This window comes from Diabrotica virgifera, chromosome 5 (assembly GCF_917563875.1).
Source record: "Diabrotica virgifera virgifera chromosome 5, PGI_DIABVI_V3a".
Lineage (NCBI taxonomy): Eukaryota > Metazoa > Arthropoda > Insecta > Coleoptera > Chrysomelidae > Diabrotica > Diabrotica virgifera.
The window spans coordinates 118,758,011-118,781,338 of NC_065447.1; the positions used below are offsets into that span (position 1 = coordinate 118,758,011).

At 33.4% G+C, this 23,328-nt stretch overlaps 1 protein-coding gene across 1 annotated transcript; it reads right to left on the reverse strand.

The window, feature by feature from the left end:
• Positions 1–10,419: 10,419 nt before the first annotated feature.
• LOC126885446 (52 kDa repressor of the inhibitor of the protein kinase-like) lies at positions 10,420–11,508 on the reverse strand. The gene has a single exon (XM_050652017.1). It carries the CDS (start codon positions 11,506–11,508, stop codon positions 10,420–10,422), a length of 1,089 nt encoding a protein of 362 aa, XP_050507974.1.
• Between the last annotated feature and the right edge of the window lie 11,820 nt (positions 11,509–23,328).

The following is a 23,328-nucleotide window of genomic DNA, read 5'->3' on the forward strand; positions in this document are numbered from 1 at the left end:
TTACGTCCATCTGAAAATTTTTTCCCCTTTTTTGCCATTTTTTTCAATTTTTTCCTGCAACCCGCAAGTTTGCGATTTTTTTGTGACGTCCCTGTTCAAGCTAGCGCACTCCGGTCAGAAGTGACACTAATTCCTAACTCTTGGCTTTAAAACGCGCACAAATTTTTTCGCCCTTGTCAATCGCACCCCCTCCCCTAAGCAAAACTCGTACCCCTTAAAAAATCCGAAAGCACGCCTTTGACCGAATCGAAATCCGCACCAAAAGTCATCAAACAATTTAAAAAGCTTAACTCAAAAGGCACAAATCTCCAAGCCTCTTACTTCCGAAACTACAAAACTCCCCAATTTGAATTATGTATATAGACTAGTTAGGCCGTACTAAATCTATGTAATAATATAATTTTATAAAAAACTATACTCTAATATACTATACTATACTATACTATACTATACTACAGCACTTTCGTTTAAAATTTTTAACCACGTTGAATAATATATCGATTATACTATTGTATTGAGTTTAAGACGGTACTTCCATTTACTACTTAAAAACTTTATGGTTTAGGTAAAAATTCTCACATTTTCCGTACAAACTCGCACCCCTAAACAAATACGAAAGTACGCCACTGACAAATTCGAAATCGCCAAAAACAAATCACAAAAAATTCAAAAAACACAAACCTCATATTTCCCTCCCACGCCTATACAAAACTTGCACCCCTTAAAAATACAAAAATACGCCACTGACATAGTCGAAATCGGCAAAATCAAATCGCAAAAAATTCATAAAGTATAAGTCCAAAAGTGCAAACCTCATATTGCCCTCCCACGCGTATCCAAAACTCGCACCCCTTAAAAAATCCGAAACCACGCCACTGTCATTTTTAAAATCGACACAAAAAATTCGCAAAAAATTCAAAAAGACCAAAAGTACAAACTTTATATTGCCATTCCCACACCTATTCAAAACTCGCACCCCTTAAAAAATACGAAAGTACGCCCATAAAATGGCTAAAATCGGTACAAAAAATTGTAAAAAATTTTTAAAAGCTTAAGTCCAGAAGCACAAACCTCATATTACAACTTACACACGTATACAAGACTCGCACCCTTTAAAAAATACGAAAGCACGCCTATCACATGGTTAAAATTTGCACAAAAAATTCTCAAAAATTTTAAAAGCCTAAGTCCAGAAGCACAGACCTCATATTGCTACTTACACACCTATACAAAACCCGCACCCCTTAAAAAATCCGAAACGACGCCACTGACAGGGTTAAAATGGACACGAAAAATTCGCAGAAAATTGAAAAAGTCTAAGTCCAATTAATAGCACAAACCTCATATTACCATTCCCATATCTATCCAAAACTCGCACCCCTTAAAAAACGAAAGTACGCCCATGACAAGGTTGAAATCGGTACAAAAAATTCTCAAATTTTTTTAAAAGTTTAATTCCAGAAGCACATAGGTCATATTGCTACTTACACACCTATACAAAAGTCGCTCCCATAAAAAAATCAGCAACCACGCCTCTGACATAGTTAAAATCTACACGAAAAATTCGCAAAAAAGTCCAAACGCACCAATCTCATTTTGAGGTTTTGTTGAAAATATCGCCATTTTGCCCCCTTTTTAGTCCCCATGGATGCGCCACTGATTGAATCTTGGTTTTTCGAATCCGCCACGTCAAACAATTTACAACAATAAAAGTTTGGTCAAAATCGAAGCCATAGGGGCGAAACTATGTCATCTTTTTTTTTTATTTTTTTTAATTTTTAATTTTTTTTTTGACATTTCCTGTCAAAAATTGGAAATTTCGAAACCCACACATTTTTCGCCTCGTCGCCGCACAAATGTGATGCCTCGCGCGATTCGATACATTTTGCCATGAGGGCTACTGGGGCGTGAAGTCAAAAAAATGACCCCCCTTTGGTAGACACCCCCACCCTTACCGTAGTGGTAGGAACGCCGTTCGCCGTTGCCTGGTACGTAAAAACTGTGAACTATTTTGGCCATTTCGAAAATTTTGCAAACACTTAAAAACTCCGGGTACTCCGAGGGATTTTTGCTATTTACACACATATACAAAACCCGCACCCCTAAAAAAAAATTCGAAACAACGCCACTGACAGGGTTAAAACGGGCACAAAAAATTCGCAAAAAAATAATAAAGTTTAAGTCCAAAATTACAAACCTCATATTACTATCCCCATATCTATTCAAAACTCGCACCCCCTAAAAAAATCAAAGTACGCCCATGACAAGGTTGAAATCGTCACAAAAAATTCTTAAAATTTTTTAAAAGCTTAATTCCAGAAGCACTAACCTCATTTTGCTACTTACACACTATACAAAAGTCGCCCCCTTAAAAAATCCGAAACGACGCCACTGGCACGGTTAAAACAGCTACGAAAAAATCGTAAAAATTCAAAAAACTCAAGTCTAAAAGCAAAAACCTCATTTTGTTCTTTTTTTTTAATATTTCAGCCATATGCAAAACTTACACCCCTTAAAAAATTCGAAACCACGCCACTGACACGGTTAAAATCGACACGAAAAATTCGAAAAAAATTCAAAAATCTTAAGTCCAAAATTACCAATCTCATTTTGAGGTTTTGTTGAAAATATCGCCATTTTCCCCCCTTTTTTCTCCCCATGGATGCGCCACTGATTGAAACTTAGTTTTTAGAATCCGCCACATCAAACCATTTACAACTATAAAAATTTGACCAAAATCGCAGCCATAGAGGCGGAGCTATGTCATTTTTTCTGTTTTTTTTATTTTTATTTATTTTTTATTTTTTTTGACATTTCCTGTCAAATATTGAAAATTTCGAAAATCACACATTTTTCGCCTCGTCAACGCGCAAATTTTGATACCTCGCCCGATTCCATACGTTTTGCCATAAGGGCGCTACTGGAGCTTGAAGTTTAAAAAATGACCCCTCTTTGGTAGCCACCCTCACCCTTACCGTAGGGGTTAGAACGTCATTCGCAGTTGCCTGGTACGTAAGAACTGTGGAATATTTTGGACATTTCGAAAATTTTGCAAACACTTAAAAACTCCGGGTACTTCGAGGGATGAGTTTGTCATTTTTGGCCATTTCATCAAAATTTCCCCTTCGCGAATTTTTTGTGCCGCCCCTGTTCAATCTAGCGGTTCCAGTCGAAAATCATATTTATTCCTAACGCTTAGCGTCAAATCGCGCTAAAATTATATCGTATACGACCAACCCACCCCCCACTACTATGAAAAACTCGCTCCCCTTAGAAAAAAAGAAAGTACGCCCGTGGGAGGGATAAACATTCCACCAAAAAATCGCAAAAAATTTAGAAAGCTTAAGTTCAAAAACACAACATTCTTCTTTTAAATCCACCCGATTTACGTCCATACAAATTTTTTTTTCAACTTTTTTACCCTTTTTTTCTTCAACCCGCAAGTTCGCGATTTTTTTTGTTACGCCCCTGTTCGAGCTAGCCTCCCCGTGCTAAAAGTGACACTTATTCCCAACCCTTGGCTCCAAAACCCAATGAAATTTTTTCGCCTTAGACAATCTCGCCCCCAACCCCTAAGCAAAACTCGTACCCCTTAAAAAATTCGAAAGCACGCCTCTGGCCGAATCGAAATCCCCACCAAAAATCATCGAAAAATTCAAAAGGCTTAACCCAAAAAGCACAAATCCTTCCACTTCGTACTTCCGGAGCTACAAAAACGCCCCAATTTGAATTATGTATATAGAGATAATGCAGACTGATAACTCCGCCAACGTGTAATCACCATGTATTCACTGTTCTTACTTGGCCCAACTAGTTGGCCCAACGTGTACTGGAGCCATTACACTTTTGGCCAAGAAACGTATAAGCGCCCAATACTCCACAAGGAGGGATGGAACGAGAGAGATACAGGGTGATTAATTAGTAGGGTAAAGCTCAATAGCTCCGCTATAGTAATAGATAGCCATAAAAGTTAATAACAAAAATTTTAGCCACCTTTGAGCTTTACATTACAAAATTAGTTAGAATGTTACAGGGTGTTCGATAACACAGTGGCAGACCTAACTTGTCTTTTTTTAAATGGAACACCCTATATTTTATTTTATATTCGAAATCCTGTTAACTTCTCCATCACAAAAATATAAAGGGTTGTAATGTTATACAGGGTATTTACAAAGTTATAACCAATTTTGTATGAAAATCGTAATAAGTTCAACTCCCTGTATAAATAAAAATAAGCACAACAGCAATGGTTTATTAATGCCATATTTTTTTATTTATTGTCAAAACTTTTAAGAATTATTGATATTGCTAATTTTCTTTATATCAAATACAGGGTGAGTCAAAACGCAAGTACATTATTTTCTCAGTAATGTTAAATGGAACACCCTGTATTTTATATCATTATTGAAAAGTAACATTAACGTACTTTAATTTTTATATAACATTCCCTATGCCCAAATTTATTAGTTTTCGAGATATTTTCATTTTTCAGAGCAAATTATTTTAGGTGTTTAAATTTATCTAAATTTTAAGTAAGCCATGACTGAATTGACAATTGAAGATTACCTATTATCAATCCGGTAATCAATGTAACACTGTAGCAAATAAAGAAATAAAAATAATTTATTAGTACCTAATACATTTTACAAACAAAAACACAACCACTACATGCAACATTTTTGAAACAATTACAAAACTATCTTTTTTATGTAAATGCAACAAATAAACAAAGAAAATTAGTAATAAATTTTACAAAAAAACACACAAACACAAAATACAATATTTTGTGAAGACAATTAAACACTACTTTTGTATGTAAATGTAACAATGTAACAAATAAAGAACGAAACATAATTTATCAGTAATACATTTTGCAAAAAAACATGTTTGAAAAAATTAGAAGCTACTTTTAATAAAATATTTTTAATATTTAATTACATAAGGTGTTTAAAATTGTCTCCTAACACATTTATGTACGCCTAAAAACGATCATTGAATGACCTACTTACTCTACGGAGCATTTGTAAATTAACACATCGAAATACACTTTGTATTCTATTTTTCATCTCATCCCTTGTTGTTGGAGGTATTTTATAAACTTCATTATTAACGTAACCCCAAAAAAATCAGTCCAGTTTATTTAAATTCTGGTGATTTGGGTGGCCACGCTACTGGTCCATTGAAAAATGAAAATATCTCGAAAACTAATAAATTTAGACATAGGGAATGTTATCTAAAAATTAAAGTACGGTAATGGTACATTTCAATAGTGGTATAAAATACAGGGTGTTCCATTTAAAATTACTGAGAAAATAATGTACTCGCGTTTTGACTCACCCTGTATTTGATATAAAGAAAATTAGCAATATCGACCATTCTTGAAAATTTTGACAATACGTTAAAACATATGGCATTAATAAACCATTGTTGTTTTGCTTATTTTTATTTATACGGGGAGTTGAACTTGTTACGATTTTCATATAAAATTGGTTATAACTTTGTAAATACCCTGTATAACATAACAAACCTTTATATTTTTGTGATGGAGAAGTTAACAGGATTTCGAATTTAAAATAAAATATAGGGTGTTCCATTTAAAAAAGCATAAGTTTGGTCTGCCACTGTGTTATCGAACAACCCTGTAACATTCTAACTAATTTTGTAATGTGAAGCTCAAAGGTGGCTAAAACTTTTGTTATTAACTTTTATTGCTATCTATTACTATAGCGGAGCTATTGAGCTTTACCCTACTAATCAATCACCCTGTATATTAAATCATCAAAATATGAATGGTAGGGGAGGCCAAGCGGGGATTTTTGCAGTTACTCGAGCGCGTCAGATTAACATATGGAGAGAAACCTGGTACCCTGCAGATGTACCTCTACCATATATTGGCTCTTAACACAGGGGAGTTCGTTAAGGGGGGCCCGAAAAAAAAATCTATCCTTAAAACTCGAAATTGTCAGATTAAGATAAGGTAAGTTAAGTACATGCAAAAGAGTGTATATTTAAAAAATCTGACGATTTGAGCCGGGCGTAATGAAATGGGCGAGTCCCAAAGTTTCACAAGAAAAAAGCGAATATTTCGCAAAATGAATGACAGATCGAAAAACTAAAACATATGTGCTCAATATTTTTTAAAAATCTATCGAGTGATACCAAACACGACTTCCCACGGAGAGGGGTGGGGGTAAATTTATTATTTTAAATACGAATCCCGCGATATTTCGCGAAATGAACATCAGATCGAAAAACTATAAAATACACTTATTTAATATTTTTAAAAAATCTATCGAATGGCACCAAACGCGACCCCCCACGGAGGTGGGGTGGGGGGTTACTTTAAAATCTTAAATAGGAGCCCCATTTTTTATTGCAGATTTGGATTTCCTATAAAAAAATAAGTAACTTTTATTCGAAACATTTTTTCGAACTATGCGTAGATGGCGTTATAATCGGAAAAAACGATTGTTGGAAATGGAAAATTAAATTAAAATATGGCAAGCGCCCACTAAAATGGAAAATGTTACTTAACTTTTTTTGGTTTTAGGACCTACTCTTCACAACCCAATACGTCTCCAAAGCGCTCGAGTGACTGCACATTTAGCATACTTTGCTCCCCTACGATAAGGTCTTGTAGGCCTAAAGTTAATAATTTTCGAAATATTTACATTTTTATTGAGAAAAATGGTAATATTTATAGGGCTGTGGATTATGTTTCCAAGGTAATAAAAATTTAAGTGGTAGGTCAAAGTTTTTATAATATAGTGTCTTAGTGACTTTATTGTACCCAATTTTGTTAGTTAAATTGTATTTACGAGTAAGATCAGTTAATAACTTTTTAATTTACCTATACATCTTGAGAACATATAAAGTATGCTTTGAAAGAAATTAACGTTATAGAAGTATATTACTTAGCTATGTAGTCGTGTCACAAAAGCTGGTAATAATTTCTAATGGTTTCGCCCAAAACAAATGTCATATCCACCAATTGTTCGGTTGAAAAATTCAAATTTAAAATATAAAAAATTGTTACAAAAATTTCAACTACAAAAGTATTACCAGCTTTTGTGTGGCTAATACATTTAACATTCATTTGTTTCAAAGCATACTTTATAATTATTATGATCTCAAGATGTAAGTAAATTTAAAAGGTAAATTAAAAGTTTAACTGATCTTACTCGTAAATACAATATAACTAACAATTAATTTGGTACAGGAAAGTTGCTGTGGTAGAAAAATTGCCAGGGTAGATATCAAATTTGGTTGTTTATTTAATTTAGTAACTAATTTTTTCTACGAGCGTGCAAAAATGTCTACTTTCGCGCACGCATTTTAGTTTAGAAAGTTTCACTTTTCCGCACGCGTGTTACTTTTCCGCACGCGGTTTTTACTTTTCCGCACGCGTGTTAATTTAGATATGTTAATATGGCCTTAAAGTAATTATAATACATGCAATAAACTAATTACTAATTTATTTCAAATATATCTTATTGTGTTCCTGTTTTAATGAAATTAACGCGACAATTCGATGAAATAAAATTATTTTGACATAATATTCGAAAGTCAAATCGGTAGACAATAACAGTCGTTTTGAATCATCGTCATGGAAACCAAGATCGTCCTCATCCTAACTAATTATATTGAAAGTTTGGTTTTGACAACCTTGTCAAAGAATTAATTTGTGTATGTTTTTTTTTTCTTTTTTTCTCTAATTCTGGCTTTGGTTTAGAACTAGAACCTTTAGCCACGTAATTGTATAACTTATCACTAAGTCAGGGGAGTAATGTGTAGTGTGTGTGTTGAGTAAGTGTCTTGTTACTTTGCAAAGTCGACGTCATTGTCTTTGCAAAGAGACGCTAATTGTTTCCGAACGTCTGCGGTCCCTCCGGTGAGTACCGATCCCACAAGGACAGAAACTATTTTTTATTTATTAATTTATAATAAATGAAAAATTTGTGTATGTATTTTCAGTAGTAATTGCACAAGAGCTCTGAAATTATTGAATTTTTCCCGAGTGACACTTTGACAGTTTTAATTTCACGAGCCGAAGGCGAGTGAAATTATGTCAAAGTGTCACGGAAGCAAAAATTCTATATTAATTTCAGAGGTCGAGTGCAATTTGTTGCGATTATTTCATGAATAAAACTGTTCAAAACCAAAATTTTATTGTAATTTATTTATGTAAGTACCATTGAACACACAGTTTTTATAAATATTTGACGATTGAAAGTTATCACTTTTATAATTTTAGAACATTAATTGTCATTAATGTCACTGACTGTATTTTTTCGTAGCAACGAAGGGCATCTGACGTAATATCGATTTAATTCAGATTTCTGTAGCTTTCTATTGGTCAGAATCTCCTATGAATGAAATAATCATATTAATTTAATTAATTTTGGTAATTTTTTAAAGACTCTTGGAAAAAATATTGTTCCTAACTCTTGCAGAAAGTCTCTTTTCCGCACTCGACTGCTTGCCGAACTCCCGCTTCGCGTCGTTCGGCAAACTGCAGTCGCGTGCGGAAAAGAATGACTTTCTGCACTCGTTAGGAAAATAACTATATGCATCCAGTAGTATGGTAAAATATTTTTTGTAAAATAATTTAAAGTTATTAACTGAATTGTGCACTATATGAATTGTGCTAGTATACGATTTATTTTTATCTTTAATCTTTAATTACGGTTTTATTTTCATATTTGATGTTTTAATGTATGTTTCTAAAACCAGATTATAATTATTTTTTTTGCAAAAAAATGTTTTAGTAAAAAATCCGCAAAAACGTAAAATCTATCTATAGTTTTTCTTAAATATCTACAAAACGAAACATGCTGGATACATACAACCTTATACCAAAAGAAAGGTTGTAATATTTACCACAAAAGACAATACTAATATACAGGGTGTCCCATTTAAGAAAAATGAGAAAATTTTGTATTTGCAAATAGTGATCGCACTGTATATTTTATGGCTATATGTCAAATATGTTAATTTATTTAAAAATAACAGTATACTAAAAAAACTTTGACATGTCATTTAAAGTTTTATTACCTTGAAAGCCTAATTCACAGCCCTTTGAATATTACCATTTTTCTCAATAAAAGTGTAAATATTTCGAAAATTGTTAACTTTAGGCCTATCCCAGGCAACCAAGTGACGTCAATGCCGTCGAGGAAACGTCAATTTTTGGTTGAATATATACACGTGTTTGAAAATTACGTCGTATAAACGTTTTTTGTAGGTGATTTTAAATACGTAAGATTAATGACGTTAAAATACGTTTAAAAACACGTTTTTATTTCAGACAGCCCAAGTCTGACGTCACAAAAATGGGAGGATTTAATGCTTATAATGTTAATGTTGTATATTGACATGACATTGACTCCAAACTTCATTTATTGTTTACATGCTTTGTGTGGTAAAATAAGACTTGGTATTTTGATGTTTATTTTCTGTTAATGAACTAATTATTATGCGTTGTTCACGATTCTTTTTGAGTTAATGGACAACGTTACTTTAAATTAAGATATTATGCTGGACAATTTGTTAATAAATTATTTATTAGTTTATATGTTGTTTCCGGTTTGATAATCAACATATAAAGTGAACATTAACTAAAGTTCACTTTAAAGTTGACATTTATCCATATGAATTGCATTGATAAAGGTACCAACTTAAAATTTAAAGTCCACTTTAACTGATTATGAAACCGAGCGTAAGTATACCTATATAGGGTGAGGCAGATAAAGGGCCTATTAGAAATATCTCAAGAACTAAAGGTAACTGAATTATGAAAATTGGAATAATGGGGTTTTGAAGACTGATCTATTTAATGAAAATATTTTCATCTACTTGGTACTTCCGGTTATACCGGAAGTTGCTTATAACTTCGTTTTTTTAAATGGGACACCCTGTATATTTTGCCATTTTTCGATCTCCTCGATTTCTTCTTTCTTAAAATATAATGTTTTGTAACATTATACAGGGTAGGTTAAAATATAATTACGTTTTCTTATTAATTTCGTAGCAATATTCACACCCTGTAGGATTGTAGTAGTTTGACATAATAAACTCTATTTATGTTCAAATGATTTTCAATATAGTCTACTATTGTTAGCAATTATTAGTATAGCTAAATTTTTAATTTTAGTATACAGGGTGGGTCTAAACTCGGAATGAGTATTTTCTGAGTTTTCTTAAATGGAACACCCTATATTTTAGTATTGTAATGCAGTGGCGGATATAGGAAAATATTTTGGGGGGGGGGGCAATAACCGGGGAATCCGGGGGGGTATGGAATAAGCAGAGGGGGGTTCGGGTATACTCCCACGAAAAAAAATTTAAAGAATTGGTATATTTTTATTTTAATTTAATATTTTAAGTTTACAACTTTATTACAACTTTTATATTTTAAGTTTACAACACAAAATCAAGGTTTCTTGGTACACTCGCAAACTTGTCAAGAACTTTTTCATTGCTTATTGCAAAGTCTCTGTGGATTGAAAGCAACGCTAGCCCATTAAGCCTATTTTCCGAAGTGCTATTTCTCAAGTATGTTTTTAGCCTTCTTAAACTTGAGAACGATCTTTCCACGGTTGCCACAGAAACAGGCAGAACTGCTAGCAGTTTTAATAGAACATAAATGTTTGGGAAGAAATCTTGGTCACATTTTTCAAGAGAGCTTACGGCTGACTTGGGAAGATTTTCATACTTCTCTTGGCTCCACCTTTCTTTCCACAGCATGAACTCGCTTTCCACAACCTCTTTATGGGACAAATCCTCTTCATAGGAATTGAAAGCAGGTTCCAATGCACAGAAATCAGTTTTGATACAAAATTCTGGAAGGATGTTTTGTAAGGATGCAACTGTTTCCTTGTGAGACTCAAAGCGTTCCTTCAGCGAATTGCAAAAATCGTCTAGGTAAGGTAAATAAACAGCTCGGCGATAGTACTCTTCTTGGGTACTGTATGGAACGTTGTTGCGGGCTGTTTGAAGGCGGCAAATTCTAGGAACCTCCTCTTTAATCTTAAGTTTGTCAGCCCGCTCCTGTATTTGACTATACAGGACTTTAAAGTTGTTATCGGCATTTTCCCTTTCTTTTGAAAGCAGATCTAAGACATTCGAAACATTTTTCACAGCCTGTGTGAGATCTAAGTTCTTTTTTTGAAGATTCTCAGATAAGTTATGTGTTTTAGACAGCATATGGCTCAAAACAAAAGTATTTACAAGAAATTGAAATTGAGTGATAGAACTACCTAGAGCGTGTGCCTTAGGCGCTGAGTCACTTGATTCTTCTTCAATTTTCAAAAGGGAAAGACTGACGGGTTCCAATAGTTCCTTAAATAAAAGCACCGAGTCATGCCTCTCCACCCATCTTGTTTCACATAAAGAAATAAGTTTCTTTTTCTTTTGTTCAGGACAACATTCAGTAATGGTTAATTTTAATACTTCAGTTCTTTTGGCTGACTTATGGAAGAATGCGCAGACTTCTTTAATAACGCCCATGCAATTTTTTATAGAAGGTATGTTACTTGCATCTGATAAACATAAGTTTAGGGTATGTGAAGAACAGTGTGTGTACAACGCTAGAGGCAGTTTCTGTTTGATGCACGCTTGCACCCCTCTGAAGGGCCCTCTCATCGTGGAAGCACCATCGTACCCTTGGCCTCTCAATTTGTTCAGGTCAAGCCCTAAGCTTGACAAGGTATCCAAAACTGTGTTAGCTAATGCTGCCCCAGTAACGTCATACACTGGAACAAAAGTCAGGAAATCTTCTCTGATTTTATATGATGAGTCGTCGACATACCGTACACAAAGAGAAAACTGTTCAACTTGACTAATGTCAGTTGTTTCGTCTGCCAAAACAGAGTAAAAAATAGATTTTCTGACATTTGTGACAATCTGACTTTGAATCAAATGACCAAACGTGCTAATCAGTTCATTTTGAATAAAAGAACTTGTGTACATACTCTTACCACCACTGCTCAATAATTGAAGTTTTAGATCATTGTCTCCACTGTTAGCCCTGTATCTGAGCAAAGATCGGAAATTTCCATCATTTTTTTCTGGCTCTTCTAAGCCTATTCGTCCACTGTCACGGTGGCCTCTTAGTGCTATTTGTTGCCTCCCGCAAAATCTTATACTTTCTATTATAGGAATAAGCTTTTTCCTGTTTTCTTTAATATCTATTATTCTTTGAGCATTTAGTTGATTGATAACACTCTCCGATTTTTTAGTTACAACAGATTTTGTATTTTGAGCTACCAAAATTGATCGTTTGTGATATGTACATTTTTCGTGTTTACCAAATACTTCTTTTGCCTTTTTCAAATTAGTGAAAGCCTTATTTACCAATGCCCCTGACATTTGGTGGTCTCCTTTTCCTACAGTTTCGGAGTGAGAAAATATTACGCAGTATTTACAAAATGACCCAGATTTTTCCTCGGAATATGCTAACCACTTAAATTCTTCTAGCCATTTCATTTGAAAAGATCTAGCATGGTTTGAACTAGAAATAGTAGGAAATTTATATCCAATCGGAGGTTTCCAAACATTTTCTAACAGTGAATTTTTTTCTTCATTTGTTAAGCTTTGAGTAGAGTTGATTTGACAATAGTGTCCAATATCATATTTGTTTGCTCTTACTTGTAATAAGCCTAACTGGTTACGGTCCTCTGCTACTGGAAATGGATCGGTGCTCGTAGTAGCAACAACAGAAGACGCAGCATCATTGCTAACGGCACAGTTAACTTCACTAGGTTCACTTACGTTTAGCCTTTTCGTAAAAAAGGTTTCAATTGAAGCTTGTCTCTTCATAACGAAATGAGCTGAACTATATAACAACGGATAACAACAAACGAATAACAAATAAAGCAAACTCAACACCACTTAATTGCAGTTTGTAACTGACGCTTCTCTGAAAACAATCAACACAGCATGCGCCGAGAACGTTCCGCACAGCGTTGCCATATCGCTAAAATTAAAGCGGTAGTAAGTAAAATGTACTGGCTCCGTTAAGAACGACTCTGAGCAAAGTTGCCGTTTAGGGAGATCCCAAAAAAGGAAGGGGAGAATAATGCACGGACGTAAGTGAGGGGTTACCATAATTAGCACCTACTTCCGAGTCCGAGCTTTTTCCCCTTTTTCTTGTTTAATGTCTTAACAATTTTTCTATTACATATTTTTCAAAAATTTTGGAATTCATTTGACAATGATAATCTCCACTATAAAATAGTAGTGTAGGCTCTATAAACCAGTTATGCTCCTTGGATAAATCCTTCCGAACAGCCAGCATGCACAACAAACAGTATATATCAATCTCCATAAAATCAATCAATCTCCATCCACTTCAATATTTTGTGTTAACTTGTATTTTTTAACTTCATCAACCATTTTTCATTTATTTATTTTTATTTCGGGAGGGGCCCGGGCCCCCTCGGCCCCCCCTTATATTCGCCCTTGTTGTAATGAAATGATATTTCATGGTACTTTTTTATTTCTTAAGCATTCCCTATACCTAACTGCTTTAATTTGTGCTTAATTGTTAATCGCACCAACAATCTTAACTTCGATGGTACTTTCGACAGTTTAACCATTATTGGCAATTTTAAGTATCAGTCTAGATTAATATGTATTTATTTCCAAAAAATTATTTGTGATTGAATATTTTCACGGCCAACCTAATACAATTTCACATATTTTGTGTTGCAATTAATGTTTTGCTTGAATCACCAATAACTCACAAATTAAAGCAGTTAGGTATAGGGAGTGCTTAAGTAATTAAAATGTACCATAAAACAACATTTCATTACAATACTCAAATATAGGGTGTTCCATTTAAGAAAACTCAGAAAATACTCATTCCGTGTTTCGACCAACCCTGTATACTAAAACGAAAAATTTAGCTATACTAATAATTGTTAACAATAGGAGACTACATTAAAAATCATTTGAACATAAACAGAGTTTATTATGTCAAACTACAAGCCTACAGGGTGTGAATATTGCTACGAAATTAATAAGAAAACGTAATTATCTTTTAACCTACCCTGTATAATATTACAAAACCTTATATTTAAAGAAAGAAGAAATCGAGGAGAATCCAAAAATGTAAAAATATACAGGGTGTCCCATTTAAAAAAACGAAGTTACAATCAACTTCCGGTATAACCGGAAGTAGCAAAGAGACCAAAATATTTTCATTAAATAGTTCACACCTCAAAACCCCTGTATAACAATTTTCATGATTTTCTTACCTATAGTTCTCGAGATATTTCTAATAGGCCCTTTATCTGCCTCACCCTGTATAAAAAGTGAAAATTGTATAATGTTGCATTGAGGGCACCTATTGTAATTTGATTGTAATTCTATGCATTTTTTTTATAAAGTCTTCCATTTGGTTTTACTTTTAGCCTATAAGCTAAATTTAAAACAGTTAAATGAAAAATTGCAATACCAACAATGCCCATACGAATAATTAATATTCTGTATTTTTAAAACCATAAAATGAAAAATAATCTAAAAAAACGACATAAAAACTACGTTTTTGATATCACGTATCTAAAACGTGATAAAAATGACGTCAGTTATGGTGGGACATATTCACTTGACTTTCGACGTCGAAAAAACGTGAAAAACTGACGTGGTTTGGTGATAATTATTACGTCTTTTCAACGTTTTTTAAACGTTATTTGGTTGCCTGGGATAATACATTACATAAATTCTTAATATTTTTAAAAAATATATTCAAAAATGATTTAATATATAGGGTGTTCCATTTAAGAAAACAAAACTTTGGTTCGTACCGTCGTTCTGACTCACCCTGTATAATCTAAAATAATTTTAAATTATAGACGGATTCGATATACATTAATTTTGTTAAAAACATTTTTTTGTATATCCCATAATTTAGCAGTAATCAAAGAAAACCAGAGGTTTGGCGCACCCTGCATATCAGAAAAAATATATCGATAATAATATATTATTTTGTAATTAAATAACATAAAAAATAATTGTTCTTAAGCTATTTTCTTGTGGTCTCTTATCTAATTTACTATGTTGGTTGGGAATAAGCCACAATTTTACTTTATAATTAGGTTTATTTGACGTTTCGATTTCCACTTCGGAAATAGTTATCAAAATACAAAACAATCAATTACGTAAATTTTGTTTTGTTCGCTCTGATCATTTTTGGTAATCCCAGCTTAAAATGCTTGCTTTAATGATTGTTGTCCCATTTTTGATTAATTAAGTTGTTAGATTTTTTATGCAGTTCAGTAGCAATATTATGCTGTATTAAAAATATTCAACTTGAAACTTAACACGTTCACAGCTTATTACTAGATGGTGGTCACTGCCAATCTCTGAGCCTCTTTTCACTTTCGTATCCTGTACTCTTTTCCATTTGTTGCTGCTTACCAAAAAGTAATCTATGATTGATTTTTCGTTTCTGCTGTCTTGTACTCTCGTGTATTTGTGTACTTCTTTATGTTTAAATTTTGTATTTGTTATAACTAGTTTGTTCTCCATACATATTTCTATTATTCTTTCACCATTCTGTTTAGTATTTCTTCTCCTTCTTTTCCCATGCACTCCTCTATTCCGCTGTTGTTGTTTCCGACTCTACCGTTTAGATCTCCCATTACAATTATGTTTTCTTCCCCGTTATCAATTTGCATTTGGAGCTCCTTGAAAAATTTATCTTTCTCTTCCTTTCTTGCGTCTTCATTTACTCCGTAGGCTGTTTTGTCCATATTTCTTCGTCCATCAGTTGAGACTATACAATATGCCCAATTGGTGAGGAAGGCTTTCAAATATATACAACATTTGTGTTTGAAGATGAAAAGAAAAATAAATTACAACCTTTATTAGATAAATGATAAATTTGAGAGTCATTTTTTGCCAAAACAAAACCTTACCTTACATTTGAAAGATATAAATTCTTCTCATATAGACAACTATCAGGTCAGACTACAGAACAATTTGTCACAGAGCTAAGGAAAATGGCTATGAAATGCAAATTAGATGACTTACAGGAGGACTTAACTAAAACTATGTCAATTTGTAGCCTAAATGATCAGTCTGTGAAGGTTTTACTTCAAGAAGAAGTCTCAGCCTGGATAAAGCAGTTGAAAGGTGTCTAATTTTAGAAGTCTCAGAAGAGCACAGTGAAAATATGTCAGGCAACCCAAGAACGGTGGATATAGTTAACTCACTGCACAGTTTCAAGTCCGGGAAGGAAGCCAGTCAAAATCCACAACATAAATCAGGGTTTATAAAGAAGATTAGCGGGTGTTCAAGATGTGGGGGTAGCCACTTGGTAAATAAGTGTCCGGCTTATGGGAAAGAGTGCAACTTTTGCCATGTTCCCAATCATTTTGAAAGCAAATGTATGAAGAAAAAGAACATGAAGGTAAATGAGATAATACAGGAAGTATTATAATACAGGAAGATATATAATACACTGTAAGTTTTGATAATTTAGTAGTAAATGATAATTTAGTTTTGATTGGTTCAATTGATAATATAGATTCTATAAATTCAGATAAAGAATGGACCACTTATTTATGTATAAATAATAAAAATACTAACCACTGACATTCAGGAAATGAAAGAGGAACAGAAGCAGTATAGACAGGAGATTAAGGAACTAAGGGAAGAAAACGATCATATAAAAAAGGAAAATAAGGATCTGAAGCAAAAAATGGACAAAATCGAGGAGAAGATGGATAAAATGGAAAAAGAAAAGAGAAGAAACAACGTAATCATACAAGGAATGGACATAAATGCATACGATCAGAATATATGAAAGAAAATGATAGAGGATTTCTGCGCTAAAACACTGCAGGTGGAAATAAATATTAAGGGGGCAAAAAAGTTAGGAAATAAAACCTGTCTGGTGGAACTAAAGAACGCAACTGATAAAGAAAAGATAATGGTAAATAAAAACAAATTACAAAAGGTTGTCCAGAAAAAGATATACATTAATGAGGATATGAATAAAATAGAAAGGGAAATACAAGGAAGAATAAGAAAACGAGCAAAGAAAGAGAAAGAAGAAGGAAAGAATGTAAAAATTGGTTTCCAGAAACTGACAGTAAACGACGAAGTCTGGAAGTGGAACGCCAAGGCGAACCGCTTTGAGGTGCAGCAAAGTTCAAAAAACTGAAAACGGTATGTAACAGTAAAACAACCGAGGCAACGATTAAGGCAAATGAGAAATATATACGAAAAATAAACTTTGGAACTTGGAATGTGAGAGGGACGTATGGTGCAGGCAATCTGAAAGAACTAGTAAGAGAAGTCAAGAAATATAAATTGGACTTGCTTGCAGTACAAGAAACCAAACAATTAGGAACTCAAATAGTGGATGTAGAGGGCACAACCTTTTTTAAAAGTGGTGGAAAAGACAGAACCAGAGGAACAGGTTTCATACTACAGGAAAACTTGAAATCAAGGGTAATAGCTTTTAAGCCTATATCTGACAGACTGTGTTCTTTAAGAATGAAAGGGGAAAGAAGAAATATAAGCATTATAAATGTGCATGCTCCCATAGAAAATGCGGATGAAGATGAGAAAGACATGTTCTATGAGCAACTAGAGGAGGAATACGAAAAAGCACCGAAATACGCTATGAAAATAATAATAAGCGATTTCAACTCAAAGATTGGAAAAGAAGATATATATGAGAACATAGTAGGGAAGCATAGCAAACATGATAAAACAAATAATAACGGGCACCGAGCAGTATGTTTTGGAATGGAGAGAAATAAGGTAATAAGAAGTACACAACTGCGTCGGAAGGAAATCCACAAAGGGACATGGAAGTCGCCCGACGGAAAAACAATTAACCAAATAGATAATGTAGTAATAGAAAAAATGGACATGAATTTTATATCAAAAATAAAAAGCACGAGAGGAGCAGAATGCAATTCAGACCACTACCTAGTAAGAGTGACATGCATGAGAAACTGGGGTGCGACCGGGAAGGGAAAAAGGAAAAGAACGGAAGGTAAGAGAAAATACAATTCGACCCTATTGAAAAGTGAAGAAGTAAAAGATAAATATAAAGAGAAAATAGAAATAGAACTGGCAACATGCGCTAAAGAAATGGAAATCGAAGAAAGATGGGAGAAAGTAAAAACATCAGTAATGAAGGCAAATGAGGCAGTTCTAAACAGTACAATGAGAAAAGGAAAAGTAAATGACTGGTATGATGAAGAATGTGAAAAAGCAGCTGAAGCAGTTAGGAGAGCTAGACAAATAATGCTATTAAAAGAAAATGAGAATAACAGAAATGTGTACAGGGACGCAAGAAGGGAAATGAAAAGACAATGTAGGAGAAAGAAGAGAATATCCAAAGAAGATAAGCTAAAGGAAATTGAAGAAAAATTTCAAACTAAAGAAATAAGGTCATTTTACCAAGAGGTTAAAAGAATGGACAAAGGATATCAGAGCCGAAGCATCTATATTAAGAATGAAAAAGGATTACTAATAAGTGAAACAGCGCAGGTGCTAGAAAGATGGAAAAATTATTTCGAAGAGCTATTAAATAATGTTGAAGAGGACGAGATGGACATAATACAAAACATGGAAGAAAACGATACGGTAGTGGGGACGCCAACAAAACAAGAGGTAATGAATATAATCAGCCAACTTAAAAACAACAAGTAATGAATATAATCAGCCAACTTAAAAACAACAAAAGTCCAGGAGCCACAGAAATAACAGCTGAAATGTTAAAGGCAGGAGGAGAACAACTGTACGAGCAACTATATTGGCTGGTGAAAAAGATATGGGAAGAGGAAAAAATGCCAAATGACTGGATGCTGGCTAGAATCTGCCCCATACATAAAAAAGGAGATAAACAAACATGTGAAAATTATAGGGGAATAGCACTCCTAGAGACAGGGTATAAGATAATAGCACAATGCATACGTGGTAGACTGAACGAATACATGGAGGATACTGTGGGAGAGTACCAGGCAGGCTTTCGATCCAACCGTTCGGTAACAGACCAGATTTCACGCTAAAAGAATTACAAGCAAATTGCTATGAGTACAAAACGACCCTGTATGCGCTGTTCGTAGATTTCAAGCAGGCATGATCGTATAAATAGAAAAGAAATGTACCGTGCTCTGAAACAATTACACATCCTCAAAAAATTGATTAGCTTGATTGAAATTACGTTGGCAAAAACGAAAAGCGAAGTAGTGTGGAAAGACATCTCAGAGGACTTCGAAATCAAACAAGGACTCAGGCAGGGTGACCCGATGTCAACCACGTTGTTCAATCTTGTTCTTGAAGTAATATGAGGAATTGCAGCATAAAAATGGAAGAAACCATATTTAAAAATGAACATCAATGTATTGCTTTTGCGGATGATCTAACAATATTAGCAAAATCAAAGAAAGAATTGAGAAGAATTGTGAAAAAGATAGAAAAAGAAGCAAATAGGTTTGGCCTAAAGATAAATGAAAAGAAAATTAAATACATGATAATGGGTGATACGCAGCAAGACAATGAAGAGTTTATAAAAATACAAGGGGAGAAAGATTACATATACAGTTTTGACAGAGTGGAAGAGTTTACTTACCTTGGTGTGAAAGTAATGGAAAATGGACATGAGGATAAAGAAATAGAATCCAGAATTACAAAAGGCAACCAGAAATACGGAATGCTGAGATCCTTAATGAAGTCTAAGTTTGTTTCAAGAAAAACAAAAGAAAGAATTTACAAGACAGTGATTAGAGCTACGGTTTTATATGGAGCTGAATTATGGGTTTTAAGAAAGGCAGATGAAGAAAGATTAGAAAGATGGGAGAGGAAAATTCTCCGATCAGTTTACGGAGGCATAAATACACAAATGGGATGGAGAAGAAGGATAAATAAAGAGTTGGAAGAGCTGTATACGGAACCAAAAATTACCGCAATAATAAAGGCGCATAGAATAAGATGGCTGGGACATGTGCAAAGATTGGAAAACCATAGAATGACCAGGATGATACTGAACAGGAAACCAGTAGAAAAAAAGGAAAGGAAGACCCCGTAAAAGATGGTTTGACAGCGTCCAAGCAGATTTACGAGAATTAAAAATAGATAACTGGAGAAACAAGGTATTAGACAGAAGAGAATGGAGAGGAGTGGTAAGAAGAGCGTAAGAGAAATTGTAACAGAACAATGTGCCATTAATTGTAAAATGAGAGCTATATATGTATATATTTATATGATGTATTTTTTAATAGACAAATTAATATTGTATATTGTAGATATGTATAGTAAAAAAATGTAATTGTGTTTTTCACGCCCAGGGCCTGCATGGCCTGTTGAGCAAAATAAATAATAATAAAAATACAAATTTCAAAATTGATACAGGTGAAATGGTTAATGTTATTTGTAATAATTTGTTTAAGAGGTTAGGCTTAAAACATAACATTGTAAAAAAAATACTGATTGCAGATCTTATACAGGAGATCCATTAGCTATCTTGGGTAAATGTAATTTAAAATGTTTCAGAAATGATCAATGTTATGACACAGAATTTTTTGTGGTAAATACAACCAGCAATTATGGGTCTGGACAGTTCTGTGTCACTAAAATTAATTAAAAAAGTTGATTCTTTCAGTACAATACAAAATAACGAATACAAACATTTAATGAATGAATTCTCTAATGTTTTCCAAGGAATTTGATGAATCAAAGAAAAATGTTCCATTAAGTTCCCAGGCAACTAAACGACGTTTTTATAACGTAGATAACACGTCATAAAAATGACCAATTGACGTGTTTCTATGAAGTAGTACCGACGTTGAAAATCACGTGTATTTGTCTCATCGATTTGACGTCATAATTGTGACGATTTTAAAACGTCTAAAAGGTGACGACTTTTATACGTCGGTAAAATCACGTCTTTAATACTTTCAAAAAGTGACCTCTTTCAGATTTTTTAAAATAGGTAGCATAAAAAATAGGTAACATGAAACCTATAGGTCTACGTCCCATGTGTCGATGAAGATATACTACCATTAGTTTGAGATCGCTTGTGCATTAGAAACAATCTAACATTGATTCTGCATGATTGTACCAGCCCTCGCATTATAGAATTTTCACTATTTATATAAGTATACCTACTTACTGTGTCAAAACTGAAAAAACATACAAACTAATAAATAATTTATTAACAAATTACTCGATAACACATAATTAGTTCATTAACAGAAAATAAACATAACCTCAAACAGTTGTCAAGAAGAATACTGCATTAAACTAACTCACTGAGCAAAAACGAATACAAATCTCTTAATTAACACGTTTCTTCAACTAAATATCTAAATGAAAAGTCTTATTTTATCACACGAGACACAAACCACGTAAACAATAAATGAGAAATTTCTTATGAAAATTATTTAACGAAATTGTTTGGAGTAATACAAACAACCCAGGCAACCAAGTGACGTCATATAACGTTAAGGAAACGTCAGTTTTTGGTTGAATATAACACGTCTTTGAACATTACGTCATATAGACGTCTTTTGTAGGTGATTTTAAATACGTAAGATTAATGACGTTAAAATTACGTTTAAAAAACGTTTTAATTTCAGACAGCCTAAGTCTGACGTCGCAAAATTGGGAGGAGCTTGCTTGTTTGTATTGACTCCAAACAATTTCGTTTGGGTATAGATATCGCTAAATGTTCATAAGAAATTTTTCATTTATTGTTTACGTGGTTTGTGCCTTATGTGATAAAATAAGGCTTTTCATTTAGATATTTAGTTGAAGAAACGTGTAAATTAAGCGATTTTTATGTGTTTTTGCTCAGTGAGTTAGTTTAATGCAGTAATTCTTCTTGACAACTATTTGAGGTTATGTTTATTTGTTTTTAATTAAGCGTTACATGAAGATATTAAGGCAGCGTTAAATTAAGATATTAGTATGCTGGATAACTTGTTAATAAATTATTTATTAGTTTCATAAATATGTTGTTTCAGTTTTGACACAGTAAGTAGGTATATATAACTAGTGAAAATTCTAAAATGTGAGGGCTGGTACAATCATGCAGAATTAATTATGTTTCTAGCCTAGCGCACAAGCGATCTTAAACAAGTGGTAGTACTTATATCTTCGACACATGTGACGTAGGCCTATGTTATGTACCTATTTTTTATACTATTTTGAAACATCTGAAAGAGGTCACTTTTTGAAAGTATTAAAGACGTGATTTTACCGACGTGAAAAAAACGTAGATACGATTACGTTTTAAAATCGTCACAATAATGACGTCAAATCGATGAGACAAATACACGTGATTTTCAACGTCAGTACTACGTCATAGAAACACGTCAATTGGTCATTTTTATGACGTGTTATCTACGTTATAAAAACGTCGTTTGGTTGCCTGGGAAGCTCCTCCCAATTTTGTGACGTCAGACTTAAACTGTCTGAAATGAAAACGTTTTTTAAAAGTTATTTTAACGTCATTAATCTTACGTATTTAAAATCACCTACAAAAGACGTCTATATGACGTAATTTTCAAACACGTGTATATATTCAACCAAAACTGAAGTTTCCTCGACGTTATATGACGTCAGTTGGTTGCCTGGGTAGTTATTAATTGTGGTGATCAATGTATTTCTTAAATTAATACAAGATTTGTTTGTTTTGCTTTATTAATAGACAACTTAAAAACAATAAAATTTTAAATCTATTATGAAGTTCCAATTTCCAATTACAAACAGAATAATTTTACTCAAATAGAAAACCAATAACCAATATAACCTTAAAATGTTTATAAACGGATAGTACGCTGATGAAATGTTCATTTGGTAGGTAATCGGGCAAGATCCTCGTGTGCATTCGGTGACTTTCGGCTCGATAGGGATGCGTATGAACCTAACGTACCAGCCCGTAACCTTAGGTAATACGGTAATACGTATCGCGATACGGGAGTTCAACCATTAATGCGCAAGCGTATATGTCAAAAAGATGCGTTACGTTTACGTATTTGTGTGCACAAAAACTCCCTATTTACAAAGTCGCGAGCGCCAGTAGTGACAAGTCTGTAAACATTTACCGGAAATTTTACATATATGTCAAAGTGATTAATTTAAAATTAAAATTAAAAACATTAATTATAAAAAATATTAGTTGGTCAAAGTTGTGGTATATATTTTTACCTTAAATATACTTACGTTTTAAATACTGAATTTAAGTTTTTTTAATGTTCCGTAATATGTAATTATAAATTAATCTTAGCGCCATCTACACGATAATTGTGAAAGTATCCGAAATACGCTCTGGGCTTCGCTGGTGTCGCTCCTAGCGGTTAC